This window comes from Rhinatrema bivittatum, chromosome 1 (genome assembly GCF_901001135.1).
Source record: "Rhinatrema bivittatum chromosome 1, aRhiBiv1.1, whole genome shotgun sequence".
NCBI classification, from domain to species: domain Eukaryota; kingdom Metazoa; phylum Chordata; class Amphibia; order Gymnophiona; family Rhinatrematidae; genus Rhinatrema; species Rhinatrema bivittatum.
The window spans coordinates 623,406,344-623,426,399 of record NC_042615.1 but is presented as its reverse complement, the minus strand read 5'-3'; the positions used below and the strand labels follow the sequence as shown (position 1 = coordinate 623,426,399).

Genomic DNA, 20,056 nt, shown 5'->3' with positions numbered 1-20,056 from the left:
TTCTAGATGGCACTTAAGTGATGGAGGCCAAGAAATAAGACATGTTCTTAGTCTGTAAGGGTGGGGGCAGGGGGGGGAATACCAGTCCCCCAGTGTTCGTGAACATCTGTGGTGCCATGCACAGACCTCTTCTAATGGAGTAGGAAAGGGAATTTTTTAAAAAATTCATTTTCGTAGTCTTCCTGCCTTGTCAGTTGTTATGGTCATCATTTCCCCAGTAGGGTTAGGTGGCAAGGCATTCACCAGTTCTCCCCATATTCAACAGCATTCAATCTCAGGAAAACAGCCAAAAAAGGGACCGACCTTGGCTTGTAGCTCAAAACCCCGTGTTTATCACTACACTCGATCTTAGCCAAAAAAAGCAAGGAAATCCCTCTCATTCCTGCTACAGTGGGACCCTGCACAGGCTCCTTTTCTCATTAAGTGGATGAAGGCTGTTTTAGCTGTAGGTTAGAGGGTGATGGTCCTGAGGCGCGGGGAAGAAACTGAAAATGTGTTTGATTTTGGAGATTTTTTTTCGAGGCGGAGTGGTTTTGTTGCAGGATGAATAGTTATTTTGTCTGGGAGATGGCATTTCTATGTTATGCTGGCTTGGAGATCTGTGGCAGCATGGGCAGGGAGGGGGAGGGGCCCCAGTGTGTGGTAAGGGAGAGAATCTGTCTCCTGTTCTCAGAAAGTGCATTTTTTTTCTTTTTTAATCTATAATGGAACTTACCATGTTTCTGAAGGCGAGAAACGGATTGTGTGTATAGTAAGCATGACAGCATCTAAGTTGTGATAGTTTTGCGAGTTGGAGAGTGAGAAAAACAAAAGAGCATATTCCCCAGGGAAGGTTCCCAGAGGAGGGAGAGGATGGAAAGGGGAAAAGAAAAATGAGGATGAAAGAGATCAGATGAAGAGACAAACAAAATAAATACTGAAAAGAAGACGGGAAGCAAGAAAAAAAACCCAAGAATGGTAAAGATGTAGAACTTAACGAGCCAGCAGCGACAAAATATTCCAAAAATTGTATTTTAAAAATGTAATTTTAAAATTTTTTACATTTTTATGAGTACATGCATAATAAACTTCTTTAGTATCATTTAAATTATATGTGCATGTGGCTGTGTAGATACATTACTCCATTTTATGGTTACCTGTTCAAGGGGGCATGGAAGGAACTTCATCTTGCATGGTCTTTCTTCTTTTTCCTAGAGCTGATTGAAATCATACACCTACTTCAGTGCTTTTATTTTTGCGGGAGACTGGAGATAACCCCCTTTCTTCTTCTCCAGCAGGTTGTTCATCTCCTAGCTCCTCTTCAGACATTATAGTGGAGTACAGCTGTGGTGTACCGTCATTAAATTGTGGAAATTTCTTTTGTGATTGAGTGGCGGCAGGATCCAGGATGTTAGTTATTTTTCTCACTTGTACTGATCCACTCTGACAAAGGCACCTGTGTATTAATGGGCTTTGGCTTGTCACGTGTGCTGGATAAGGCCCAAGTACCACAGTTGTTAACACATATAGTAATTGCATGTGAATTAGTAATATTGCCGCATTCCCCCAACAGTAATGCTAACCCACATGCAAATTTTTAAAAAGTGCATCGTTTATTGAAATGTCCCCCCTGTATTACCCTGTGGTAATACCTTTGAGAGTTATTGGGTTCATGTACACCACCCAATGCTGTAAAGTTAATTACCACCAAAGTTAACTAGAGAGCAAGCAAAAGTAGACGAGAGATGGTTGCCAAAATAGTAAGTGGAAAGATAAAAAATAAATAAATAACAAAAGGAAATAGGGAGGAGGAGCATCATTTTGGAGAGTAAACTCTATGGGGCTGATGTAATAAGGTGCGCTGAAGCTGTCGCGGGTTTGTGCGCACCTGAACGTGCGTTTGTGTGCGCATTTCCCAAGCAAAGCACTATACGGGAATGTAGTAACGGTTTTGTGCTCGGGGGAAAAACCGCATATGAACGTGCTTACAGACCCGTGGTTTTTCCTGCACAGATTTATGCTAATGGCATGCAAAGGAGGCAATTACCTAATCATAGTCAACGCAGAAACGCTAGAATGGGTATTTTAGTGCACGGTCAGGGTACGAGTTGAGTGTCAGCGCCGACTCGGGGGGGGGGGGGGGGGGGATTTTATTCCATTGCTTGCACTAGTGTGGTGTGGTTGTGTGTCCATGCAGCTCTGGTGTGATTTTGATGATGGAGATTTTGGATTGTGTCCAGCTGTTCCTGATGCTGCGGGTTCCCCAAATGATGACAGCAGCAGAAGGTTTGGCAGGTGACGTGCGGTGTGATTTATTTGCCATTTTTTTCTGTAACACAGTTATTCAAATTAATAAAAATAAGTTCCAGGGTCATACTTTTACTGAATAGGGACACGTGTTCGCGGCCAGATTCGTGATTAGCTAGGCGCTTTTCTGGGTGCCTGAGCATCCATACTGGCAATTATGTAGGCAACTTTCTGGGAGCCCAAGCCCCCAGATTTGCACCCAGCTGACCGCCTATCTCCGCAACTGAGCGGCCACATATGCGGCCATTGGGAGCATCCATCTCAGCACCCCGAGCATCCAGATTAACGCCTGTCTGCAACCGAATGGCCAGATACATGGCCATCAAAGCGCCTATCTCAGCACCCAAGTGTCCAGATTCATGGCCGGCTGAGCACCTATGTTGGTACCAGATCATCCCAATTGGTGCCCAGCTGAGCACCTATCTAGCTGCCATGCAGTTGTCACCCACATATGAAAGTTCGCTTTTATGCGTGGATTATTGGCGTGGCTTTTCAGTGCGGATGCAGCCGCTTATTACATAGACCCTTACCCTGCTTAGGTACATGCATTTCTTCATGACTGTGCTGATTTCTGTGCAGAAATCATTTGCATAATTTTTTTTTTTTACATCCCGCGGAGCAGCAGCTTCAACCGCGCGTGGTGATCAAAACCCGCGCTCAAAACTACCGCCTATTTTGCCACGGGTCTTATTACATCGGCCTCTATTAATGCTCGTCTTATTAAAATCACAGACTCGAAGGCTGCTATGGCAGAGACAGACTTGCATGTAGTTACTTTCATCAAGACTTGGTATAATGGAAGCCAGGATTGGTATATGCCCATCCCAGACTAGAACCTCTTCAAAAGAGACAGGGGAAGGGCTGGGAGGAACACAGTAGTAGCCACTGAAATCTAGGGAGATCAAGGAGAAGCTGAATTACTGTGGGTTACCCCCTGAAGAAAAAGAGAGAGGAATTCAGCATACATGGGAGTATTATGGAACGCTCCAGCACAGGGAAGAAGGTGGATTCAGTCACGAGAGGCATCACTAGGATATCTTGGTTGGAAGTGGCTAGAGCCTATCTACTATAATATCTGCTAGGCATAGAGAAGTTCTAGATACACTTTAAGATGCTTTCTTCAGGCACCTAATGAAAAAAGAAGATTCCTGCATTTACACCTTTTGCTTTATGCCATTTTGGTGTAATAAACAGTACTGTGACCACCCTTTGAATCAATCCGGGCACTGACTATGTTGCAACAGAAAAGGGGACAATCCTGGAACACTTGATATAAACTGGAACATGTCAGTGGAAACCATAGTTTGTATGCTGCTATTTTTTACATTTCACTTTGAAAAGAATGTTTATGTAATGCAAGCCAGGAAGCAGCATTGTGTGGAGGTGGAATGCAAGTCAACTGTTGATTTTTTGGGAGGAGCAGAAGGAGGAAAGAGCGATCTGAACTGTTGACACCCTGAGAGGGGAAACAATTACAACCTAATCTAATAAAGAGGATTGTTGCCCTGCGTCCACATTGCCGGTAAGCAAATGAGCACCTCTGCATCACTGTGATTGGTGAATGAGCTCCTCTGCTCTCCACCCCTGAAATGTGCCTCACCCCTGCATTGCTATGATTGACAGTGGGAAGGAGAACAGTCCTAGGAGCTGCAGCTGAGGAGAGGCCACAGTGCCGGCAGGCCCCTGCTCTCAGCCAGCAGAGGAGAGAGAGAGAGAGAGATCTAGGGTGGCGCTGGAGATGCCAGAGTGCCAGTGGAGACCATACCCCACACTGGCAGAGGATAGACAGGCACCTGCAGTGGCGCTGGAGAGGCCAGCATGATGGATGGAGACACCCGCAGTGGTGCTGCAGATGATGGCGGAGCTGCAACCCCCTGATGGCAGAGGACAGAGACACCTGCAGCAGTACTGGAGAAACCAGAGTGCTGGCAGGACCTCCATCCCTCGCCAGTGGAAGGGACAAAGAGGCCTGCAGCTGCACAAGAGAGAACCACCAGGTATGTGTAAAGAAGAAGAGGAAAGTAACAGGAAAGTGTATGTGACAGAAGTTATGGATAAAAGAAAAAAGGAGGCTGAGATAGCCCAGATTGCCCTGTTCTAGTATGGTATATTGTACACACTCCAGATAAATCACCCAGTTAAAAAAAAAATTAGAAACAAAAATTAGAAAAATGTTTACTTTCTTCCAGGTGTGCAGACTTCAGCAAATTAAGAGGTAATACAAATGTAATTAATCTGGCATTTTCTGACTTCTCTGGAGAGCACACTGGCAAATCCGGTGGTGATTTTATAACTTGCCATATTTCATTTGTGCCCCTTTTTTGTCGACACAATGTTCAAATTTCAGGAAACAAGAAAAAGTCAATATAGTAAAGCAGTCAGCAAACCTGTTTGTTCTACTTCTCTCTCTCCCCTTTCCTTTTTCTCCACACCCTCTTTCTAGTCTGCCTTTCCCAGAGTTATGCCTGGAACTCTCCTGGCCTGACCTTATCTGGCCTCAGTCTCTGTTGCACCCTTTCAAGTGATCGTAGGTGCTAGCACACATACCTCTAAAAATAAAATTTTTAAGCTGCCGTGTACACTAGCCTCTTAAAAAAAAAAAAGTGGGATATTATACCTTTCATAAGCTGTACCCTTCAGGGTTAAGAGCTGCATATTTTAGTTATCCTGTTTAATACCTTTTTAAAAAAGGTATTAGCCATGGAAATTAAACTGGAATGGAAATGTACTAGGAAACTTAAGTGCCAATGAAAAACTTTTAGGACCCATTAAAAAAAAAGTTTTATTTTTTGTTGCTTTTCTCTTTTTTTTTTTGGTTATTTTATTTTTTTCAAGATATCCATAATGAACAGACATGGGATAGATTTGCACGAACTGCTTCTATTGTATACAAATCTATCTCATGCATATTCATTGTGGGTATCCTGAAAACCAGACTGACTTGCTGTTTCCCGAGTAATGGGTTGAGAAGCACTGTCCTAATCTTAATAAAATAAAGAAAAAAAAAATCAAGGACAGATTTGACATAGTTTCACTTCTCACAAGAGTTCATTGAATTAGTTGCAAACCTCTTCTGCAACAGTTCACACATCCGTCCTCAGGAAGTGGTGGAGGCCTGGTGAGAGCCAGTTGATAAGAAATGGACAACACCAGTGATTGTACAAAGGATGTTCTCCAACAAAATATTACCCTCACCAAGGATTGAGCATTGCTCGTGATGCAAGTTTAACAAAATTCTCACATGCTGTGTCAAAACACTTAGAGGTATTACCTAGAACTAGAAGATTAAGATTCAAATCCATCTTTTCTCCTACTGACAGTAACAAAGGAAAGAACATCTTTCTGGTCTCTACAACCTTGTTCAGTTGGCAAAACCAAATAAATGACTCAGCAGGAAAAAGTGAAAGTGGATAACAGTGGATACACCTTTGGTGGGCTGCCATGAGGTGCAGTAATAATCTCCTTTGTCATATTTTCATTCAGTGTTTGATCTACAGAGCAAAATGATAAAGCTTGAGTAGCACAGCAGATGCCATCAGTGTAGTTAAACAGGGATGACTTCCAGATGAGTGGTAGTGAAGTGATAGCTGAGCCCTGTGGAAATCAATTGAGAAATGTTTCAGTGACTATAACAACTCTGCCTGGAAGTAGTCTTGACCAGCTTTAGAAGAAGGCCAGCAGGCCATACGGTATCGAAGATACTGATGAGATCCAGTAGCACTACACCTGTCATCTGTTTCTTCTGAAGACCATTTTCAGTTTGTAAGTGCCAGAACTTGATCACATTCACTCTGGCCCTTAAGAAACCCAGCTTGGTCAGTGCTGAGGGTGGCTTCTACTTCCAGGAATACACGTTGTAGAATAATGCACTCAACTTATAGTATCCTGAGAGTAGTGCAGTTGGTCAACGACTAGGCTTTGGAATGGCAGTAACGTTTGCTGTATGCCACTTCTTCAGGACTGACCTTGAATTGATGATTCTTGTATGTAGAACTAGGTCATCCATATGATGTCATAAGGTCCAAATGGTTTTAAGAAATTTGGTTTGTTGTTATAATTGGCAGCTTTGCCACATTTCGGGCCACTCGGGTCTCTTTCCACTTCGTTGACCTCAAAAGGGGTCAGGGCTTTTGCTCTCCATGTTTTGATGCTATCTCAGCGCACTTCCTGCACTTTAAAATGGAGGTGAAATTGATTCTGTGAATGTAACACTTGGTTTCTGCTGTTAGATATTTAGCAAGATGAAACTGTGCGCATTGTAAACAATGACAAGTAGGTTATCACTTGATTGGCATCTTTATCTCTGGGGTCCAGTTTAGAATAGTGTGCGGAGGTGCATACAGATTGTTAAATATATGAATAGTACTGATTTAAACAAATAATTGCCACCTTCTTCAAGGAGTCACTGTGTGTGAAATGACAGGGCAGAGCCTGTCAGTAGGGCAGTTGCTAGACAGATTTGGCCTGGGCAAGCGTTGGTTTTAGCACCCAGCTTCCTTCTTGGGCTCATGCCTTTCTTGTCCACCCCTTGTGGATGGCCCTGCGTGTCAGTAGTGGCTAAAGTTGGTTTGTTTTTTTTTAAGTAGCCAGGATTTGGTTGATATTATTATCACTCCTGACCTTGTTACACATGATGTCAGAGAGACTATCCCAGTCCCTTGGACAGTGCTAGAATAAAGCTGATGCAGGATAATGGAGGTGGAAGATTTACCAAAGTGGCAGGCAGAAGGCCTTTCAGTTGTGCATTTGGCTGAGCAGCAGCAGATGATAACCCCAGCAGTGACTGCGACTCCTGTTAAGCACATCCGCCCTGGAACCCTACTGCACATCCAGCTGCATAAGATAGCGTGCTGATGCAATAGCAGTCTTAGCCAAGTTAGGTCTGGAAGATGACTCCTTCCAGACCTTTCTATGCTACCTTGTAAGAGTGATAAAGTTACTGCCTGCCTGTATTGCTTCGAGTGGTGTGACAGCCACTGGACCGTACTAGACCTGGAGATTACAGCACATTGTGGCTGGGGATTACAAGTTAAAGTTGTCAAGCCATTCCAAGGTAAAACATGAGAGGCTAGTTAGTGTTTGACCGGGAGAAAACTATGAAGAAGGTAGCAGAACAGAACTTGCCACCTTCCTGCAGTTCTAGCTGCTCACTACTGCCAACTTGCTTTCTAAGAAACAGGCTTTTAGTACACGCTGCCAGACATTTATTTCCTATCTCTTAAGTTCCTGTGATGTCGACATCCCGGAAGCAGGCAGAGTGGGCGCTTTGAGGCAGGCAGCTTCCAGCTTGATGAGCGACATAAGCCATGCAGCATTTCTGTGATCCTCTAAATTCTGCATTTGTAATAGAGAACATCTATGCAGTTCTCACCAGATAACACTACTGACATTCCATTAATATAAAGGGAAATTTGGCCATATCCCTGTAGTGGCTGTGAGCTTTCTATTGGATGAATACTTTTAATCAAGATACAGGATTAACCCGTTCCTCACAACTTCTTTTTTTTTTTAACCCAAACATTGCATCTTTGCAGCTCTTCAGAAATGGTACAGTTCATACACTTCCCAGTTTCTCTTGTGGGGGGAACAAGCGCTCTGTCACATTATAAAACAGCTGCGTTGTTTGTTGCCCATGTCTCCTACTTAAAGTGCAATTGCTTTACCCTGGCCTTCACCTTTGTGATTATGATATATCACCTGGGGCACCCATCTTGATGAAATGGCAAGGTGTAACCAGCGGTGATGCCAGAGTGGCAGTGGGCTGATTTTCATGGCGGGTAGCAAGTTTGCAGTTTTGACATGGCTGACCCAGAAAAGAGAGTGGTGCTAGTTTGGCCAGGAAGTGAAAATTCACCTTGGCTTCTTGATGACCATAACCTAGTGTGTCAATTAAGTACTAAAGATGACAGTGAAACATACTGTCACTGTGTATCACGCCAATGTTGGGAAGTCATGTGCAGCACTAATTCTCTGGCAAGACCCTTTGCACCAATTTTGGATGCCCCAGTGGATGGGTCCGACCTGATAAAGTAACTGGCGCTTTTCATTTTACTTTAGTTTGCTTTAGGTTTCACAAAACAGTAAGCTTCCCTTAATCAGGCAACATTTTAATGTTCAATGCAGTGAGACCTATCTATTGCATTGGTGTAATCCTTGAAAAAGGGCCAAACAACGAAAGCTTTACGTACTAAGTTACACTGCTACAGTAAAGATTAGCACAGATAGTACTAACTGCAGTACAATATGTTCAGAGACCATACTAGTAGTGTATACCGGACCCAACTCTGAGTTCTGAAGTTTAAGAATTTGCTCCAGTAGTCAAATATTCTGTGTGTAGCTGTGCATTAGTGACTGAACTGAGTCCAAATTCACAATCATCACGAGGATGCATACGCCCCTGCTCCCCGCTCTTACAGTGCCTTCATACTAATTTTCTTGAGCTTGCATGTTTTGTCTAGCAAGAGGCAGTCTGTTTTTCAGAAGTTCGTAAACATACGAGGTAGAGATAAGACTCCAAGTGCATACAGACAGCAACAAGGGGCCCTTTGAGACTGGCAGCTCCACCTTTTGTTTATGTGTATGGGCTTCAGGGTTAAAATGTATCCATGACACTTGTATGTAAAGGCGCATTGGGCTATAAGAACAACACTTCTGTTCTTGTTGTAGGAGCCTTGTTTTTCTTCTGATGACCATTAAAGTTGTTTTTTGGGGGGGTTTTTGTTCTTATTCATAATCTGAAGCATTTTTTTTTTAAGTATAAGCATTACGAATGCATTTTGATGCCCAGAAGTAGTTTGTGCATGGATGATATTGGCTGCTTTAACGTTCCTCTTGTTGCTGTCTGTAATAAACAAGTAGCCTTAATCTATTAATTTTATGTTCAAGATTGCCACAGTGCTTTATTAAGAGGAAGACTGCCCCATTTAGATACTGGCAGTGATATTCCTGCTTTGCACAGCTCCTGTGCATGTAGCCACTATGCAGAATTCCTACTTTTAAATGGTCTTTGGGTACAGTCCTCTATCCAATGCTTTTTTTTTTTCTTCCCCCTCTAGGGATGCAGAGCCATCCTTGGGGGAGGAGGGAGGAATCGGGGCAACCATCCAGTGCCCTGCCCTGCATTCCCCCCTCACCCCGCCCCTCCAGTAGCTCCAAACCCTGCAGCTGACTGCAGGGCTCAGCCCACAGCATGACATGTCCCTTCCCATCCTTCCTCCCACTGGGTGCCTCCTCTGTCACTGTCATGGCATGGGAAAAGCTCCAGAGGAGGAAGGAGTCTGAAAGAGAGAGGCATCTCTGATGTTTATTTCTCTCTCTCTCACTCTCTTCGCTGCTTCTCTCTGTTTTCCTCTCCCACCCCTGCTAGCCCTTATCTGAGATTTAGATTCAAGAAATTTTGTCAGGACAACATGTGTACCTGTGATGCCAAAGTAATATTTATTTAGTTGTTTATTTAAAAAGTCTTCCACGCCACACCCTACAATAAAATTGCTCAGGGTGGTTCACAAGATAACATTCAAAGTAAAACAAAATCAGCAGATTATACATCACAAATTAAAAGATACTATACAAGAAAAATATACAGCACTGCCTATTGGTTAAAAAGAGAGTGAGAGGGCATTGCGATATCCTGGATCGTCAATATTTAGAGGGAGCAGACTTCTACCTTGGATTATCAAAGGCCTTTTTAAACAGGAATATTTTTAGATTTCTTTTAAATTCTTTCGACTCTGGTATTCATTCCAGAGGATAGGGCCTGCAATTGAGAATGAATTTTTGTCTGCGGATTGGAGTTGTCTAGTGGGTTTGTAGATTCGAGGAAAGTTGCTGCCACAGATTGATGTACCTTTGTAGAGTCCCAGGTACCAAACTGGACTTCACGTTATTTTGGCACTTCTAGACATTGCTTTCTGTTCTGGAGATGGTATTTTAACCAGTTTTTAAGGACTGGATTTCTGCCACTTATGCTAATAATGTCGTGTTTCCTTGCCAGCCTAGTATGGAATACTGAACACTTTCGGTAGGGTTCACTCTTATTTATTTGTATTTAGTTAAAAGTTTTTATTTACCCGACCCAAAATACGCTGCTCAACAAGGTGCCTGAATATGAATTTGACAGTGGAGTTAGCTGGGGATTTGAAGCTGACATTTAGGAATGATTGGGCCAGGATGCTGGTACTGGCATCCATCAACCAGTAAGCACATCTTTTCTTTTTCTCTAGTGTTGTAGGCTATGTCGATAAACACTTTGAGCAAACAGTCTTCTTGCCCTTGAATTCTTCTCAAGGTGAATTAATATAGGAATCTGTGAAGTGGCTGTAGCCAGATTGATATACAGACAAGACTCCTTGATTTGCAATTTAACTGCGAGTAATAGCTTACCAGTGGAGATGGTGGAGGCCAGCGCTGTAATGGAATGTAAACATGCTGGAGGCAGTGATAGGAGCAGGGTTGAGAGAGTGATTAGAAGACACAGAGAGCTGGGATCTGGCATTGGTTTAAGTATGGCGATTTTAAGGGCTGATCAACCCAAAGTGATGGAAAACCAAAAAAAAAGAAGACAAGTGGGCCCACGGGATGGCCCAGCTGGTCCTGATCTGCTATCGTCTACTATGTTACTGTATTTTATGCAACAATAAAGAGTTCCCTGTGTATTAAATTGAACATGCAGTCTCTTCACAGGTCCCGTGTGAAACTTTCATATGCTGATGCATTTGGATGTCTGCTCTTCAGCATCATCGGCACAGCAGTTTTATTTAAAGGATTGCTTGTAAGATAAGTCTGTGAAATTGCAATACTGTCTAAGCATACAGTCTGTACTCCTTGTTAGTTCTTTGAAATAGAGTGTCTAATATCCTTTTTTATTTCAAGGAGAGAAGTTTGCCTGTATGTAGATGACACACATTCTGTAGCATAATAGACCTATTGAGAGGGATGGAGAAAAAAAATTAAAAGTGGTTTGATAAAATGTAAAGAATAGGCAAAACCTTGGAAGCTGTGTTTCAGAGGAAAATAGAGAAAAATCATGCATTTGGAGTGCAAAAACCCATTAGTCACTTATAAGTTAAGAGAAGAAGACCTGACAGGTATCAAACAAGAAATTGTAAAACTTGCCACCTTGGATGCATAAGGTAAGGTATCAATAACAAGAAGGGGGTAATATTTCCCTTGTATGATAAGATCTCAGTATTTCATTCTAGTGATTACATATTTATAAGGGCATTGAAAGGATGGAAGCAGTTCAGAAGAGGACTATGAAAATAATACAGGGCCTGCAAATTAAACCCTACACAGAAGCTTTATTTGATGAATTTTATACCCCCATCTTTCGAAGTCAGCACAAAATGGCTTACACAGTTAAACAATAATACAATTTCTTTAAAAACCAAGAAATAAAATACAATAAAAGCAGACATATGACAGTAACTCATCAGACATCACATAACACAAAGAATAAAAATACAATAAAAAACTATACTCTCAAAATCAAACCAGGGGCCCAAAATCTACTCTCTGGAAGAAAGAAGAGAAAAGGGAAGATGGCTAATAATGTAGAAGGAATGTGCACTTATTTTGTTTAATTTCATCACTTTTCGCACATAAATTTTTAGTGCGTGTAAAATCATAGTTGTATGTATAAAATAGATTGTATGTGTATATGTTTTAAGTAATGAAGTAACAAAATTTAAAAAATGCAACAAAATAATCCCAAGAAGAACCATACAATAATGTTCCCAAACACCCATAACAGTAATATAATAGAGAAAAACCTTCAGATAAGAGGTATAAGAAAGGAGCTCAAAGACAAAAGGCCATGGTATGAAAGAAGAGAGGCTCGGAGGAAATACTTTATTCAGGGTTGTATACACCTGTAATCACCTACCAGGATGATAGTTAAAACAATGACATACAGAAAATTTTTGGGACAGATACAGAAGGCAGTGGTAAGATCAAGGGAAGGAGAAAACTGGAGATACTGTGCTCTGCCATGACACAATAGGTAGGCACACCTAGATAGACTTTATGGGTTAAAAGATCCATTGCTACCCTACTGTAATTAAATTTCTTTTACGAAAAAAGACTACTCTCCATGCTTATGTTGTTTCTTGGTAATTTGGATAAGCAGAGCATATTTGGTGCCTGGCCACATATTAGTAGAGGGTGTGCTTTGGGCTTTTTCCACCATAGAGCTCATAAGAAAATAGGCATTTGAGTAAATATTGAGGCAACTTCATTTGTACCACACTATATAACCACCATAGGTTTTTGTAAATCGCCTGCCAGATTTTAATTTATCGAGGAACATTTGTTTTATTGAAATGATAGCTAATGTAACTTTCCATGCTTAATACTTCTTGATTCTGGTACAGCTTTCTGCTGTTGTGTTAAAAAAAATATATAGTACATTGAGAAAATGTTTATAATGCATCTGTTAAATGTTAGTGCTTTCCTTAGTATGGCTGGTTTCTGGTAGTGTGCCTTGGCCTTTCCTGTAGTACATTTTATAAAGCCTTAATTGCAGAGTGATCTATATCTAACTATCGGGATTATTTTCTAAAACTTGTCGCTCGTGATACAGCCGTATCATGTGCGATAGCATGCAAATTCGAGTCGGGGTGGCGAGGGGGCAGACTCGGCAGTGTCTTCACTGGCGGTGATAAGATTAGTAACGTTATCGTCACCAGTGGCGCGCCCAATAGCACCACCTTTCACGGTGGTGCTATTCGGTGCGAAAGCTGGCAGCGAAGACACCGCGGTGGTGCGAAGGCTGCGGGCTTTCGCAGGCCCGCCCCCTGTTTTCGCTGGATTCATCATTCAGCGATGGTAAAATGCTAAATGTAGTGCATTGATACGGTAGTCTTTTTTTTTGGGTAGATTTATGTATTACCTTCTAGTGTAGGGATCGGCAAAGAGATATTGATTTGAGGGGAGGGGGTAGCAAACAAATCCTACTGCCGGGGGCTTGGAGAATTCCCTCCCTGCCCCTCTTCCAAATATATCCTAATAAAAGGGATTTCTTCCTCTCCACCCACCTTTGAATAACTCCTGCTTCTGTGGTGCGCCATCTGCCTGGCACCGATGCTTTGACCGCAAACATTTTCAAAACTCCTGAGTCAGCTGTGCCGATCTTGTGTATCACGAGATCAAGCACAGCTGGCCTGCTAATTTTCAAAATGCTTGTGGTATTAGCCTTGTAGCTCCATCAGAACAGCATGCCAGGAGAAATGTGTTCACATGCCACCATGTGGCCTGTGTGCTGGAGTTGCCAACTCCTGTTCTAGTCCATTGAAATGAAGCATATTGATTTCTTTTGAATGATTGATGATTTATTATGTTTTATGAGTTTCTGGCTCACATACACCAAAGTACTCATTGTGTCTGGCTTCAATTCTATAAAAATTTGTCTGTACCAAAAATTAAGCACAGAACTAAACTGGGATGTAACTTCAAGTTATGTTTATATTTCCTCAAAACATTTAATTTAAAGTGTGAAGTCAGATACTGAGAAAGTTAACACAAAACTTAACAGAAGAAAAAGGCTGAAGAATGGAAATTCATCTTGACATATCAAGCATTCTTATAAATAAAACTAGTTTCCAAAATGTATAGTTGGTTCTTCTGTTACTATAAGACACACTCCAAAGATATTTTTTATAGTGACTTGGGGCTTTTTGTAACTTATTTTAAATAGTATACTTGAATATATTGAATATTAAAACAGCAGTGGCAATTCATTTTTAAAATTTGTTTAGTGTGAGGTTTTTGTTTTTTTTGATGGGTGCAGTTTGTAAAACTTTGATAAAAGATATATGCAGTTTCTTTTTCATGGTTACTCACAGGAACCATTCAAGTCTTTTTATATTCCTATAGGCGTGTCAACCATGGTTAACCATCTGGTCCCATCAGGATCCATATGTAACCAGCCAAGGAGATGGAAGATTTCCTGAGGTATGCACAATATATGTGGTATTTATTAACATTCCTCATTTAATCTAATGTCATTGGATTACTAGTACTGATTAAAAAATAGGTGACACTTTCATAAAACTTACAAATATTGACCTGGTTTTGCAAATAAATCAGTTCGTGCAGAGAAATGTGAAAAGTATAGTCAGAGGAAAGAGTTTTTTTGTGATATAGGGCAGAAGGCTTGTGTGTTTATTTTTGATTTCAAACAAAGCAACGAAGTCCTTACCACAACTCTAATGCCATCAATAGTGGCCAATTATAATAGGCACTTCCAGTAACAAATTATACTTTAATTTGCCTTATAATTAATCATAGGCCAGCAGACAATTTCATCATATTTTTATCTTTTTTAAATGCAAGTTAAAATGCGCTTATACTTAGCTTCTCTTATACAGTAACTACAGTCCCCGACACAGAGCTGTGTTTCAAAACCTGCTTCTTTCACATGATTATTATCGTAAGCATAAGTCCGTTACTAAAATGAAAACAAACATCCCGTAAAAATGTCATCATTTCAAATAAATTTAAAATAGCTTATCGAATTATTGTGTTTGCAAAAAGAAATGCCTAAAGATATCTTTTCTAATCATTTAACAAAGTGAAAAGACACAGGAGTCCAATGTTCATGCCCACAGGAGTGGAAAACAAGCCTTACCAAAAACGCTGTGATTTTGGCGCAAAATTCAAACCGGAAGTCCCTGAAAGACGTAATATAAGCTGTATATAAAGGGAAGGAGAATCCGGCGTGATTTAATTAGTTAATAGATTTTTAAATTAATGTCTTCCATTCAATTTCCAAGTTCAGTCCATGGGGGAAAACAGAGTTCAGATGGAAAATCCAAAATTGCTCAAGTAGGTTCAACCTAGTACCCCTGGATAAAACATCAGTTTGTTCGAGGATGCCCCATCTGAGATCTGTAAAGGAGTGATTATTTTCTAAACAGTGGGTCACCATAGGGGCTTGCATCTTGCTTGTTTTGATACAGCTTTTATGTTCAGTGAGCCTGGTTTTTATACTTTGTTCTGTACGTCCCAATGTAAATCAACTGTCATGGACATTGTATGAAATAGATGACAAAAAAAGACAAGCAGTTTGTAGCACTCATGAACTTGATGAATTTCCCAGAGCCTGGATGGATCCCACTGGTCCCATGCAATGCTCAAAGCACAAACCCCCCACTGGCCGCACTGACCGTGGCCTTGGGGGAGAGGCAAGGTAGGAGCAATGAGCGGAGGTAGTTCTGATTGCACCACAAAGTCTCTGATAGTCCTACCTCTTTTATTGGCAATCAGAGGAGGAGTCAAAAAAGCTGAATGCTAGGCTAACACATGCCAGTACTTCGACATGGTAGATGGCGCAAGGTGAGAGTACTGAAGTACGCATACCATTGAGGGAGTATCAGCAGCCTGTTTGTCATATAGCAACCACATTCATTATTTTTGATTTGATGGTTTTTTGTCTTGCTCTTTTAGCCTATAGTACACTGAGCCTTCATTCTCAACTATCTGAGGTTTTTTTTCCCTCTGTCTGTCTCCATTCCAATTCAGTCACTGCAGCAATGCACAACAAACCATGGCTTCCTGTAGAATCCTGCACTCAGGGGTTTTATGTCATTGTTTTATGATGACTGGGACTCTCTTCCCACCTGAGTCCCTGCATGCTACCTCTGCAGTTTCTCCAGCCCCTAATCCTGAAGGAATTCTGCAGTACTGTGGGGCACAGAATTCCCCTCTTGTGCAGTATGTTTTTTGCACAGAATTTTAAGTTACCAGGCAGGCCACAAGTGGAGCGCATCCCGTTCGCAGCTGAAGATGAGGGAAGTGCCGGTGGGCCACGAGCGGAGCGCATCCTGTTTGCAGCCAAAGTTGAGGAAGGCCCCGGTGGGCCGCCAGTGGAGCTCATCCCCCTTACAGTTGAAGTGGAGGGAGACATGGCAGGCCATGAACGGAGCCCATCCCGTTCGCGGCTGAAGACAAGGGAGGTGCCGATGGACCACGAGCAGGTTGTGGCCAAGAAGTAGCACCGTTGTGACCTGTGATTGTAGGTGTTTCTTTTTCTGCTATCCAGTCAATGTTTCCCAACTTTTCAAGCCCAAGATACACCTGCTTTATCAAAAATGTTGGGTGGCACATCACTCTCCACAGAGCAGGCAGAGAGGACACAGAGAGAGGACTCATATAGCCAAAAGCAGAGCTAGGGAAGCACTGAAATCCCCATCAGTCCCTCTTTCAACTTTTAAAATAAAGAGAGTTAGGGGACAGAGATGCATATGAACTCATCACAGTGGACCTGCTCCCTCCAATAACAAGTGGAGGAGATGGGAGAAGTTGGTGTGATGCGGGCAGGTGGCTCAGTTAATTAACTTGGCTGCCAGAGCTCCTCCACTTGTTGCTGCTCCCACCACTCAAGAGTAAGTCACATCCAGTGCTCAGTGCACGCTCTCCCTGTCTCACTCAGCCTGGGGATTTTACAGAGGCTAGAATGACTAAAGAGGAGGCTCTGGAGGCGGGAACAGGAAACTGCTGTGCGCATCATAGGTGAATTTTCAAAGGAGTTATACATGTAAATGTAACATATCGTAATTTTGAAAAGTCATTTACCCGCATCAAGTGCCCTTAACACTGGTAAAACATATTGGGGCGGATTTTCAGAGCCCTGCTCGCCTAAATCCGCCCAAAACTGGGCGGATTTAGGCGAGCAGGGCCCTGCGCGCCGGTGAGCCTATTTTACATAGGCTCACCGGCGCGCGCAGAGCCCCGGGACTCGCGTAAGTCCCGGGGTTCTCCGAGGGGGGCGTGTCGGGGGCGGGCCCGAACCGCGCGGCGTTTAGGGGGCGTGCCGGGAGCGTTTCGGGGGCGGACCCGGAGGCGTGGTTACGGTCCAGGGCGGCCCGGGGGCGTGGCCGCGCCCTCCGGACCCGCCCCCAGGACGCGTCCCGGCGCGCAGGAGGCCCGCTGACGCGCGGGGAGGGAGGCGTAAATCCCCCGACAAAGGTAAGGGGGGGGCTTAGACAGGGCCGGGTGGGTGGGTTAGGGAGGGGAAGGTGAGGGGAGGGCAAAAGGAAGTTCCCTCCGAGGCCGCTCCGATTTCGGAGCGGCCTCGGAGGGAACGGGAGTAGGCTGCGCGGCTCGGCGCGCGCCGGCTATACAAAATCGATAGCCTTGCGCGCGCCGATCCAGGTTTTTAGCAGATACGCGCGGCTCCGCGCGTATCTACTAAAATCCAGCGTACTTTTGTTTGCGCCTGGAGCGCAAACAAAAGTAGGCCTATTCGCGGAGTCTGAAAATCCGCCCCATTGACAATTCATTAGTGTATATTGTAGCAATTTTCAAAAGCCCATTTACATGATTAAAGTGTACTTATACATGTAGCGCTCAGTCTGGGAATCTTTAGTCTCGGTATTTTAGATGACCTGTATATTATGTGTATTACATTTTGTATTTGCAGTTACATTCCAGGTGAGGGCAGCTAACATATGGAGCCTCCCGTGCATATTTGATAACCTGGCTGCTGTAGCTGAGATTTGAGGCAGAGGAATCCTGAGCCTCGAAACACATTCATGTTGCATGTGTGTTAGCCACCTGCCCTTCTAAGCTTGAATGGAATTCAAGCCTAGACCTTTTTGTGTTAGGCGATTCACAAATTTTAATAAATGTAAATGAATGCATGTCCAAGTCCAAATGAGAAGTTCCTCCCAGAATGAAAGCAAGCTTCTGCAGTCTGTGCATATGTGTGGATCAAAAAAAAACAAAACACAGCATTCTTGTCGGACCTCATGTCCCCTCTGTAAGCGTTTGCGTTGTAATGAAGACTCCCTGAGTGCAGTGTTACCCTCACAAACATGAGCATTGCCTTTAATGTTCTCCTCTTAATTTTACCTGCCTTTTGTTTCCAGAAAATAGCTAGGCTGCAGATACTGAAGCCTCACATCTGTTTGACTAAAAACAAAAAAAAGAGAGCATATTTTGGTTATTGCTGCAGATACTGCTAAAATTGTGGAAATGGTATCTAAATTCTTTCATTGTAGAAACTTTTTGATTTATGAAATAAAACTGATTACTTTAGCTCTGTTCTTATTGGGGGAGTCATCATCCCCTATTACCTCCCAGTTATATTTAGATTGTCACAGTTTGTCATGAAAGATGTCCAGGATTAGAAGTGAAAGCCCCCCCCCCCCCCCCCACTCCTAATGATCCAGTAAGGGTTAACTGGACAGATACCGATGCAATGCTGGAGGCGTTTTAATTCAGCCTAACCATTGAGAAATGTGTGTACACTTACGCTGGGAATGTCTGTGAAGCATTTCTTTTCATCTATTTTTGTGTACATTGTCCCGAGTTTATACTATTCTGGAAGAAGCCCCAGGTAAAGGCTTGCTTGCTCACATCTGGACAGTAGAGCAAAGGATTTTATGTAGATCAAGATTTGAGTTTGGGTTTTTTTTTTGGGGGTGGGGGGGATTCATGGTACAGTGCTGTGCAGAAGGCTCCTGTAGTGTGCCAGGCTACAAATATTCTGGCATTGACACCTTTCCATTTGTCGGTGCTTTCAGTTTTTACATTTCTAAAACCTACATATGCACGTGTACTCCTTTTTGTTGCGCTGGAGGTGGACCCCTGGCCTGGTGCAGGATTGGTACGGCCCTCCGGTTGGACCCGGAGAGCGCCTGCCACCAGGAGGCGGAGCACAGGAGGACACAGAGGCTAGCTGGAGCTTCACCAATAGCAACCCGGGGATCCCTCAGGTTGAACCCTTGGTTACCGGGCCGCCTGGTCTTAGGTGGGCCTCGCAGGGTCTCCTAGAGAGAAAGTTCAAGGGAGTGCCCACCATCAACAAGGGTGTGCGGTCGGTGCTCAGACAAGGAAGTCCAGAGGTCGCAGGAGGCCAAAACAGAGTGTCCGAGCGTATAGCGAGAATCAAGGCCAGAGTCTTGGAGTAGAGTGGTCAGCCTGGCAGGGTCGGTAGCAGAGGTCAGATCAGACGTACTCAACTCAAGCAGGAGGTCGGGTTCAAGGTGTCAGACGAGAGTAGATGGTGTACCAGGCAGAGGTCAGGGCAGGCAGCGATCAAGGAGTAGTGAAGAACAAGCAGAGGTCAGTACTGTGAGATCAGTCTGAAGGGTACTACCAGGGATGGAGAGACGAAGGAGCAGGAGACGCTGGGACAGAAGACACAGGAGACGTTGAAACAAAGAAACTGGAAGAGGAGACACAGGAAACGCAGGAAGGCAAACTTGCTATCACAAAGTGATCGACCCAATTGCCAAGGCGAGGTCCTGGGAGACAGGGCATCGCCTATATACTAGGCGGAGATGATGTGATCACTGAGTGACCCGGCCGGGTTTCCCGCACTTGGCCCTTTAAATTGAAGGAGGTCGGCCACATGCATGCCTATGGGCGGGGCCAAGGAGACGCTGGACGTGGAGCCCTGGCGAGAGCTCCGCTGTGAGGCCTGCGACGTTGCCAGAGTCGGAGCGAGCCGAGGAGAGTGACAGGGATGGCCGGGACTGGCAGGGGAAGGGAATCCTGAGCTCGTGGACGGTCAGGAGAGGTGAGCAGACCAGGCCACGGAGCATACGCAGCCAAGAAGCGCAACACTTTTGTGTTCTTAATACTGAAGGAGATCTGTATTCTATGATGGGATAAGGATATCTTCACTTTTCTCAGCACTTATTTTGAGGATCATTACTGTATATTATATTCCTGAAAACTGGTTTTTTTTTTACTGCAACATGAAAGCAGAAGTTGCATTGCTCCCTCCAGCATTGAGCGTGTTATGAAGTAAACCTGTTTCCTTGTA

At 43.5% G+C, this 20,056-nt stretch overlaps 1 protein-coding gene across 1 annotated transcript in view; it reads left to right on the top strand.

The window, feature by feature from the left end:
• LOC115073374 (neuronal regeneration-related protein-like) overlaps positions 1-20,056 on the top strand; it is a 41,259-nt gene that overhangs the window by 7,639 nt on the left and 13,564 nt on the right. Inside the window, exon 3 of the mRNA XM_029571748.1 lies at positions 14,158-14,235. Coding sequence (XP_029427608.1) covers positions 14,158-14,235 — 78 coding nt within the window. The remainder of the gene's footprint in view (positions 1-14,157; positions 14,236-20,056) is intronic.